Raw genomic sequence first — 10,924 nt, 5'->3', positions numbered from 1 at the left:
CAGCTGCTGTTTTTTTCGCAGGTGCGTGAACAGTACCCGCAGGTGCGTGAATAGTACTGCAGGTGTATGAACAGTACCGCAGGTACGAAAACTGGGCAGAATCATAAGGACCAAAAAATGGTCATTTTTGGGCATTTCGTTTTGGAATTTTTGGAGCTCGGATTTGGGCGATTCTGGAGGGATTCTTCACAAGCTTGGCTGGGGTAAGTGTTCTATATCCTAAAGTGTTTATATTTCATGAATACATGATTATATTCATTATTTAATTCAGATTTAAATGGAAGAAATCAAAATTTTTACAAAATCTTCCAAAAACAAAAATTTAAGATTTGGAGATCGAGTTGTTATTGGAATTCGATAAAATTGGTATGGTTGAACTCGTATCGGAATGAGTGTTCGGATTTCATAAAAATTATGTCGGGTTTCAAGGGGCGAGTTCCGCGTTGACTTTTGTTGACTCTTTGGAATAAATTTTTAAGTCGGCATATTATTATCCAGAATTGTTTTTGATGAATTTTAATGGAGTTATACAATTAATTTGGATAGATTTGAGCTGTCCGGAGGTCAATTCAACCAAGAAGGCTATTTTGGAATATCGGCCTAACTTCAAAAAGGTAAGTGTCTTGCTTAACCTCGAGTGGGGGAATTACCCCTTAGGCATCGAGTCTTATATGCCACTTGTGAAATGTGAAAAAAAGCCGTGTACGCGAGGTGGCAAGTACGTACTCGGGCTTATATGTGCAAAATTCATTGAGTTAAAGTCTTGGGAAAAATTATGTAGTAATTTGGATAATTATTAGCATTTATTAAATCATCTATTTGCCATGCCTAAATCCTTGTTGTTGAATTTGTTTATATGACAATTTGATGTGATTGTTACTTGAAAATTTATGTAATTCCGTGAGTATTGTTGGTTTGATATTTCTTGGAATTTAATCTCAATATGAATTTTCCCTATGCAAATAATTAATTAAGCAAGATTAAAAAGAAGTGTTAATATAATTATCTAAATTTGGATTAATGAAGGTGTGCCCTATGTTGATTATTTTTCTATCTCCGTTGATTATTTTTGAGGTTTTATATATACACTGTGTGGAGCCTTGGGCTATTTGTTGTGAAATTAATTAATTTTGTTATATCTTTGGAATTTGGTTGTGGCCATTGGGCAAATTGTGATATGAATTGATTTTGTTATGTTGTCGTGATAATTTTCCGTGTAAATTGTTGTGTTGTGTGAGTTATTATTTTGGGGAGATAAGGGTGGCATTTCACAGTTGATATTATGTGGGTATAAGGGTGGCATTTCACTGTTGTTGTGTTTGTTGGAATATTGTCTGGGCGGAGCGATAAGGGTGGCAATAGGAGCGATAAGAGTGGCTATTGATATTGTCTGGGGGGAGCGATAAGGGTGGCTATAGGAGCGATAATGGTGGCTATTGTCAGGGACGATATGTGATGATGTGGAGTTGTGGTGTTGGTGATTTTCATGTGATGTTGTGATTTTCTTGTATTTATTTTTATGCCTTGTGCAATTTGTCCTGTTGTTGGTAAATTGATAATAATCTGATTTATGTTAAAATTGGGAGCATGTGGCTATTGCCAGGCGGATTATAAAATAAAATGTGGGCACGAGGTGCCGTGAGTAAATAATAAGAATATTGGCACGTGAATTGTCCGTGCAGTTGTGATATGAAATGTGGGCACGAAGTGTTGTGATTAAATGATAATGATATTTGGCACGTGAATTGTCCGTGCAGTTATGATATGAAATGAGGGCACGAGGTGTCGGGAAAATAATATGATTTGATTATGGGCACGAAGTGCCGTGGAAATATGAAAATGGGCTGAGACCCGTATTTACAAAAAATATGAAAATGGGATGAGACCCGTATTTTTATGACTATGAAATGAGGTACCACATGGTGACTTTTTTAATTGAAAGAATTATATTCAAAATATTTATTTGGAAAGATTTTTATTCAAAAAGAATTATATGAAAGAATTGTATTTGAAATATATTTATTTGAGAAAATTATATTATAAGAGATTTATTGAAAGAATTTTATATTCGAAAGATGTTTATTTGAGGAAATTATATTTGAAAAAGAGTTTTATTCGAAAGAATTATGTGTGAAAGATATTTAATTGAAAAACTTAATTTAACTGGGTGTAATTATATTTATCAATTGTTGAGCGATATTAATAGTGATTTTATTGTCTTACTGTACACATCACTGGTTATTTTATGGTGCCCTTATTGTTATTATTTTGTATACTATATTGCACAGGTTATTAGACTAGTGAGTGTCTTGGTTGTACCTCGTCTCTACTCCACAGAGATTAGTCTTGATACTTATCGGGTACCGACCGTGGTGTACTCATACTATACTTTTGCACATTTTTTTGCAGAGCCAGGTATTGAAGGTATCAGATTCGGATAGAGTTAGAGTGAGATCGCAAGGATTCAAGGTAGATCTGCTTGGTCGTGGCAGTCCCTTGGAGTTTTTTCTTTTCATTGTACTGTTAATTTTTAATCAAACGGTACTGTATATTCGGTTCTCGTGATTATTCTATATATTCCGTTAGAGTTCGTGACTCAGTACTACCAGTCTTGGGAGGTTGTTATATTTGTTATTATTTTCGCCGTTGGTTTATATATAAAACAAATAGCTTGAAATGTAATTGTAATCGCTTACCTAGTCTTAGAGACTAGGTGCTATCACGATACCTGTGGTGGGATTTTGGATCGTGACATTTATATTATGGGCGAGCCTATAGTACCTTTTGCATGCATGTGACTTCTTTGTGAGAGTGAGAGATTTTCTTTGATATATGTGAGTGCTTAAACTATATTTGATCATGAGATTCGAATGTATGGATTCAACTTACTCTCTTGTTCTTGTTGTGAGGGCACATAGTTTCACGAGGAATAGGTAATATTATTAGACTTCTCTGTGATGTTGGATGTTCAAGCCATGAGTGCATTGTGATATTGAGTCGGTTTTTTAGGCTAGAATTGTTATGAACACGTTGTCTTTATTGTGAATATTACTGAAGAATGGCATAAGTAAAGGGAAGTGTAAGTGATTGCATATGCTACAGTTTAATTGTTGCTATCAACCATGGTCATTGGTGTAGTGTGCTTCAAATGTGTAAATATGAAGTGCTCAAGAATAGTGTGAATTGTTGGTTGACTCGAGGACGAGCAAGAGTTTAAGTGTGGGGTGGTGATGTTCGGCTAAAAAATGCATATATTTAACCATTGTTGCCTCACATTCTAGTATTTTTAATCGTCTTTTGAGTATTAATTATATTATTTTGTGCTTAATATTATATTTTAACTGTGTAGGAATAAAGCGGTGTGAAAATGAAGAGATTTGGAGCAAACTTGATAAAATACGGAAGAAAAAAAAAAGAAAAGAAAACAATTAAATAGGAAAATACAAGGGGGGGACACCCTTTGGCGGTTGTCCCCCCAAGTTAAAGACAAAACAATGAAAGGAGAAATACAATTCAAATCAAATAGTTAAAGAACACCAAAATCGTTATTGTTTTCTGTGCCAGGGCCAACGTTAGGCGCTGGTCTGGACGTTGGAGGCGGGGGGGGGGGGGAGGGGGGGAGTTCCTATTTCGCCCGGGACAATATTATTTCGGCCCTACACGACCCTAATTCATATAAAAGGGGTTCTAAGCCTACTTTTGACAAAGAGAGAACGTTTTTTAGAGTAACTTTTGACAAGGGGAGAGCACAGAGCCCCCGTGAAAGCCGGGTTTCATCTTTCTTCTACCAAACTTAGTAATTTTTATGTTTCTTTGAATGATTTGTTGTTTGGCTACCATGTCTATGTGGAGCTAAACTTCACGTTATAGGGTTGTGGTTCTTTTATGACTATTGTTATTCGGATATTGATTTTGCTTTCTTGATTTATCATATTGGTTTATTTATTCAATCTTGCGCTTAATTATTTAATTGATTGATCACCAATTGAATACTATCTACGGATCTAGAGTTGAACTCGAAAGTGAGAATTCTAGATTGCACATAGGATTGAGTAGAACAAGTTCTTGACCCTGGGCATCGGGGAACGAATTCGCGGTTAGGATAGACATATACCTAATTGCCTTGCTTGGCTGATGTACACGAATTACAAATGCGTTCTTGTTAATTCTAACTCCATAGACATATGGACATTAGGTTAGCTTGAATAGGCGAGTAAAAACTCGACAGATTCTTATGAGCAATATTAATCCTGTCAATCAATAAAGTAGGTAAATTAGTTAGTCAATTCAATTGAAGATTACAATAGGAATGTCATATAGCCCAAAACCCTAGATCGTTTTCATTACATTGATACATAAAAATCTATTCTTCCTTTGTTCAGAGTTCATTTTTTTTTTTTTTTTTTTAGTTTAGTTACTTTAGCATCACTACTTTTGGGTTTAATTCTTGTTCAGATAATTAGAATAGTCTAATTTAGTTAATAGTTAATCACAAGTCCTCGTGGGTTCGACATCCGACTTTTAGTCACTTTATTACTTGACGACCATTGGTGGACGCACGTGGTGGCAAGCGGGTTCAACTGAACCCGCTTGATCAAAAAATAATACTGTGTATATGTATAAATTAGGATTAAAGCTGTGTAAATTTTGTACAAATATTTTATTTGAACCCACTTGACAACTACTATTTTACGACTAAAGTTATGTACTTCTAACATTGAATCTGCTTGCACAAGATCCTGAGTCCGTCATTGTTGACGATCGCATATACTTGCGTGTGCGTTTGGCCGCAACAAATATATTACGTAGTAACAAAGGGAGGAAAGTACTCTTATTGTATAGTACTTAGTTTGATACATACAAGCACTGCTTTTTCTATTTGAGAAATTTACTTGGGCCTCAAGTCAATAGTTGCCGTTACAAGCGTTTATACTTGCAAACCACACTAAACGCTACCTATAAATGTTGAGAATGTTGTATTATTTTATTCATATTCTCTCTTCGCTCATTCTTTACAATACCTTGTTTGACAAGCTTATTTCAATATGTTGTTTGTCAAATCTCTTCCTTTTTTTATTTATCATTTTCTTATTTTATTTGTATCTCTATCTACGGAGAAAGTGAGGGAAAGAAAAGTAAAAGTATATAATATATTATAATATTATGGTGATTTGACGTGGCTTTTTCTTCATTATTTGTCGTAATTTTAATTTTTTTTAAAATAATTAGGTTACACAAAATATAAAATTAATTTTAAAAAATCTCGAATAGATATAAATTCTAAGCCGAGGGTCTATCAGAAACTAAGGTATGCGTGCACTCTACCTTCTCCAGACCCCACTAGTGAAATTATATTTGATTTTTTTGGTTGTTCTTGTCGAATAGACATAAAGCAACACGAGTTATAGCCTGTTTGGCCAAGCTTCTCAAGAGGGAAAAAGTATTTTTTTTTTCTCAAAAGCACTTTTTTTCCCTAACTTGAGATGTTTGGCCAAGCTTGTTTGGGGGAAAAGTACTTTTGGGAAGAAGCAGAAGCAGTTTCTGAGAAGCAGAAAAAGTAGCTCCTTCCCAAGAGCAGAAGCAGAAGCAGTTTTGACTTTTTTTTTCTTACCAAAAATACCCTTAACAAAATATAGTATATACCAAAATAACCGTTAAACCTAATACTTAGGATATTAATGTATAAATATTTTTTATTATTTTTAAGATAGTTTTCTAATATATAGTGATTTTAGGGGTGAATGCTTTATATTTGTTGGATGATTTTTAATATATTTAACTTATATTAAAAGAATTAAGTACTTTTAAATTTTATTTTCATATTTTACTTAAATAAAATGAAAAGATTTAATTATTGCTTGTAATAATAAATTTTTAAGATTATTTATTTACTTATAATATTAACTATTAACCAAATCTATTCATGTCGTTATTCGTAATTTGATACTTAAAAGTACTTTTTGAAAAGCTTAGCCAAACACAAATTATTGCTCAAAAGTGCTTTTTAGAGTGATTAGTCAAACACAAAATGATTCTCTGCAAAAGTATTTTTTTCAAAAACACTTTTGAAAAAAACACTTCTCAAAATACGCTAATTTCTCCAGCTTGACCAAACAGGCTATTAATCGGGTGAGAGTGTGCCACATCTTAGCTAGAGACGGTCAAGTTGCATGTTTTTCTTTAACTTTGTAGAATAATAAGAAAAGAAAAGGAGTATCGGGAACTTATTGTTCAAACTTGATTTAGAAAATTAAGCTAATCCAATTTAATTCTGAAAGTTGACCTTTAATATATAATGTTTTAAAATTTCGACCTTTAATAAAACGGAAATGATTTCAAAACAAAATGGATATTCAATTTGGCATAAAATTATTAGAGCTAGCATTATTTTTTCTTTGTTTTTTCAGGAAAAAACTAAAAAAAAGACATATCGGTGCATAAAATAGAAAAAGGACCGCATCACAAAACGTATAATATATCATAATATAAACATTAATAAATATTTCTATAACTCACCATTGTTGCAAAGACTCTCCTTTGAAAATGAACCCTTGCAACAAAATCAAAAATTTCAATACTAGCTTTCTTTGTGATTAAAATAAAATAAAATAAAAACAGAGGGGAAAAGGGGGCAAGTCCGAGAGAGAAACAGTATATATATAACCGTCGTAGATTCAAATTTCCCGTACCAATTAAGGAAATCAAAATCCATAACAAAACCCAATTCCACAAACAGCTGAAGAAATGAGTTTCCTAGCAGGAAGATTAGCAGGAAAAGAAGGAGCTTTTTTCTTTGAAGAATCCAAACACGCCGTTACCCGTCTTGCCCAAAAGATCAAGCCTTCCAATTCTATAGCTGCTGTAAAAAATCAAGAATTAGCAGCTTCTCCTGATGTACTTCCTGAGATTCTGAGACATTCTTTACCTTCCAAAATTTTCCAATCTCATACGTCAGCAGATTCGTCACTCTCTGGTGCTTCAAAATGGGCTCTCCCCACTGATCCAAATAAGACTACTTGTGTATCACCTGATGCTCTTAATCCTCTCAGAGCTTATGTTTCTCTACCTCAAGTCACCTTTGGCCCTAAAAGGTTTTTCTTTTTTTCCTTTTTCTCCTTTTCTGCTTTTCTTTTTCATTCTTTGTTTAGTTTGTGGATTGAAAATTAAGCTTCTTTTTCCTAATTTTTGATTGAAAAGATTGAATTTTTGGATATTGGATATAGCAAAGTTTTAATTTTTGAGAATACTGAAATGGTACTGAGTTTTATTTCCTTTTCTTTTTTAAGCTTTTCATATTCTTTGGATACCTTTGGAGTGGAAAATAATGATGGAATACTGTGTTTATTTTTCCCGTACTTACGTAGTTACATTTTCTTCTTTTAGCAAATTTGTTTAGAAATTGAAATTCTGGATGTTGGGGTTTACTTTTGATACACCTAAGTCAAAAAAAATTAGTTAGCCTATTCGGGAATTTCAATGATATCTGAATACAGGAAGAAAAGAAAATGGAACTGTTGTATGGACAGTTTTTAGAATGGATTGATTGTTTTGGAATTTACTGTATTTTGTGAAATGCGTTTGGATTTGGGTACTGGAAATATGTTAAGATAATGTACAAATGATTTGGACAATAAAGTGTCAGTATGGTACTGATTTTAGCTGGGTGAAGTGTTTCAAATAGGAAGGTTTTTTTTGTGGGGTTTTCTCATTGATCTAATTCAGGTGAGTGACGTGTTTTTTGATACGTTCATTAATTCAAAATGTTGGAGTAACAGGAGGTAATCGGTTGGTAAATGTATAAGTTGCGCATTTGAAACTTATAGATTTGCTTAACTTTTCTTGGCTGACCAAGTATGGGAGCAAAACTTTTGCTGATTTTACTGCTTCTGTATTTGTACTTTTTAGTTTTCAAGAGTACTGTATAGATTTCTATGAAAAAACTCTGCTCCATGATAAAGGTTCATCCGGATTCCGGAGTCACAAGGGCAATCTCTTACTTTCTTAAAAAAAAGGGATCTTTACACAAATAGCCGGCCATATTTACTATTTACCTTTTCCAACCATATACATAGATTATCCGTTGATTATACATAATTATACGCATGTAATACATAAGTTATGCATATATTATACATTTACTGGCTATTTTTAGTTTAAGCGGTTGAGTGGTCGGCTATTTGGGATAATTCTTCTAAAAAAAATGTTTTCCCTTTTGATTGTGGTAATGAAATGTTCAGTTAGTCTTTGTTGTGTTGTATATTATTAATCTGCTTGGCTACTCTGTTATACAGAAGTGTGTATTGTAGTTATATTTGCTGTGTGAATCTGTTATATTCAATATCAACCAGTCTTCTCTGTTTTTAGTTGTTCTCTTTTTCATGAAGAAAGTTCTGAAAAATCTCTTTAGTGAGGACATTGTATTTTATTGCTGATGTCTCAGTAACTGTTGTATAACATTGTGGTACTACAACAACAACAACAACCCCTCAGTCCCAAAGAAGTTGGGTTTGTATATCATATTGTAACTAATACGAAAATGTGCTTTTAACTGCTTCAGTTTTAAACAGTTAGTGTGGATATTACGTAAACCTTTTTCATCTTCTTGATCCTGTATCTTCTTTTGACAATCACATTGGTAATATCTTCTCCAGGTGGCAGCTGCCAAGTGCAGAAAACTCCGTACAAGCCTCAACGGCAAATGATTTGCGGCGCGATAGATACACACCTCTTAATCCTGAAAAACTCAAAGCTGCAGCTATGGGGATGTCTCAAAGTAAGACAAAATCTTTACATGTTTGCTCTAACAAAGTTAAAGAGTCCATTTGGTCATCAAAGTTTTCCAAACCACACAACGTTTTCCCAAAATTAAACAAGTGCTCTTCAAAAACATTTTCCCAAGCAATATGCTACACACACAATAAGCTTTATGTTCTATAGGCTGAGGAATAGTCATTTTAAAGCATACCAACTGCGTTTTAAAATTCTTGATGTGGAAGTTTCCAAATAGTACTATGTCTGAGCAAATTTATATCCATTTACATACAACAAGGTATAGCTAGAGAACCACTCAAACATGATCTGTTTAGGTATTATTCTTTTTGGATCCTTATTGTTTAAAGTTCTCTTCAATGTAGTTGCAAAGGCATTTGCTGCTGCCACTGCTCTTGTCTTTGGTGGTTCCGCCTTGACGTTTAGCTTGGCAGCGTCCAAGCTAGAGTTGCACAATGTAAGCAAATCTTTCTTTCTCTTTTGACTTCCTTATGGACATTCTCATTGAAGTGTGAATCTGTATTGCAAACTTAGTTTCTGCTAAACATTCTGGCATAGCGCAATGTTGTAAGTTCGTTACATATGGGAGTAACCATCAATCCACTACTTTTCTTTTCTAAGGAAACACTTTCTGATTGATCTCTTAGGCTAAAGCTGACTGTTTTAAACAGCTTTGATCCTCTCATATCGTGATTATGATGTCACATGTGCAAATATGAAAATATTTATTTTTAAGTCGTTGAATTTGCAAATCTGGTGCCTGGTGACTTTTGATCTCATCAAACTAGATTTTGCAGCTATATCTGAACGTAAAAACCAAATGGTAACCTGTCTGAGGTAGAGAAATTTTACGACCACATTTCTGCTCTAGTCGAGCTTAGTTGAGGAATTGGTTTATTTGATTTTTGGTTTAGACAGTTCTGGTGATGTTGCTTTTAGTTAGATCGAATGTGTTGCTTAGTTGATCCATCGTATGTTTGTGGTTATGTAATATGTGGGTGATTGTGACGGTGGACAGTCTGATGATATTCGGACAAAAGGGAAGGACATTGTTCAGCCAATATTGGAAACATTCAAAGAGCAGCTGAGTCCTTTAAGGATTTGGGTAAGTCAAATCAAGCAAGTTGGGCATAAACGTTCAACTATTGTACGATATATGCTTTTGTTTCTATCTAACGGAATTTAACCTTCATTTACAGGCTGAAGAAAAGTCGAAGAAATGGCGTTTAGAGAAGGGAGAAGACGTTAAAGAGAAGCCTTTAGTAAAGGAGCTCTCTAAAATATTGGGTGCTAGGTAATCGAACTAATGCCAATGCAATTTATTGCAGGTATGCATGAGATACATTCATCAAAAGATTTGTAATTGTAGCTGGAAGAATGTAGCAGTGGGAATAAATTGTTAGTTTGTTGTCGGAGTAAGCAAATCGCTCAACGATTTCTGCTCTAAAACGTTTTGTTTTCTTCTTTCTCCCCGTGTAATCTTGTATAATGTGGCCTGTCAGCAGCTAGTATTTTTTATGTAGCCTCTTGCAGAAATGCAGGATAAAGCTGCGTACAATAGACCCTTGTGGTCCGGCCTTTCCCTGGACCCCGCGTATAGCGGGAGCTTAGTGCACCAGGTGCAATATTGGCTTTTCTATGTAAATGAAGTTGTAGTGTAATGTAGCCTTTTGTCAAATTCTTCTTTTGTGTGAGCTTTATCCTGTAAAACTTTCTTTTCATGTCATCTTAGAAGTTTCTTGTTTATCTTTTTAAAGCTCTAGAAATACATATGTGTATAGTGTTTGTACAACCAACTAAGGTAGTAATTGGCAAAACTTTAAAACTAGCAGGAATAACCGGTCATGTGTAAAAATATTTACATACTCAGGTATTTTAATAGGTAATTATATGTAACTCTATTTAGTCAGTATTGCTTGGTAATCTTTAATAAAGGTAAGTAACATTATAGCAGTGACAAAGTCAGGATTTCCGTTAAGGGGGTTCGAAAAAGTTCAAAAATTAAAAGAAAGTGAGGATTTCCGCTATGGGGGTTCGAAAAAGTTCAAAAATTAAAAGAAATTGTGGCTAATGAGGAAATTGACCCAATGACCTTATAAAAGTTTTGAACCCGTTTGACCACTGAACTATGCTTTTAGGTTGTGTCAAGGGGATA

At 34.0% G+C, this 10,924-nt stretch overlaps 1 protein-coding gene across 1 annotated transcript; it reads left to right on the top strand.

The window, feature by feature from the left end:
* The first annotated feature begins 6,602 nt into the window (after positions 1-6,602).
* Positions 6,603-10,447, top strand: LOC107793807 (uncharacterized). Its single transcript, XM_016616244.2, has 5 exons — positions 6,603-7,091; positions 8,652-8,773; positions 9,135-9,226; positions 9,788-9,874; positions 9,969-10,447. The coding sequence occupies exons 1-5, from the start codon at positions 6,745-6,747 to the stop codon at positions 10,065-10,067; spliced, it is 747 nt and encodes a 248-aa protein (XP_016471730.1). The 5' UTR covers positions 6,603-6,744; the 3' UTR covers positions 10,068-10,447.
* Positions 10,448-10,924: the final 477 nt, after the last annotated feature.

This window comes from Nicotiana tabacum, chromosome 2, assembly GCF_000715075.1.
Source record: "Nicotiana tabacum cultivar K326 chromosome 2, ASM71507v2, whole genome shotgun sequence".
Taxonomy (NCBI): domain Eukaryota; kingdom Viridiplantae; phylum Streptophyta; class Magnoliopsida; order Solanales; family Solanaceae; genus Nicotiana; species Nicotiana tabacum.
This window is presented reverse-complemented; position numbering and strand designations above follow the sequence as displayed.

Coding starts and splice junctions, on each gene's coding strand:
- LOC107793807 (XM_016616244.2), top strand. CDS start 6,745: ATGAGTTTCCTAGCAGGAAGATTAGCAGGAAAAGAAGGAGCTTTTTTC. Junction 8,774..9,134: donor AGCTATGGGGATGTCTCAAA/GTAAGACAAAAT, acceptor TCTTCAATGTAG/TTGCAAAGGCATTTGCTGCT. Junction 9,875..9,968: donor TGAGTCCTTTAAGGATTTGG/GTAAGTCAAATC, acceptor CTTCATTTACAG/GCTGAAGAAAAGTCGAAGAA.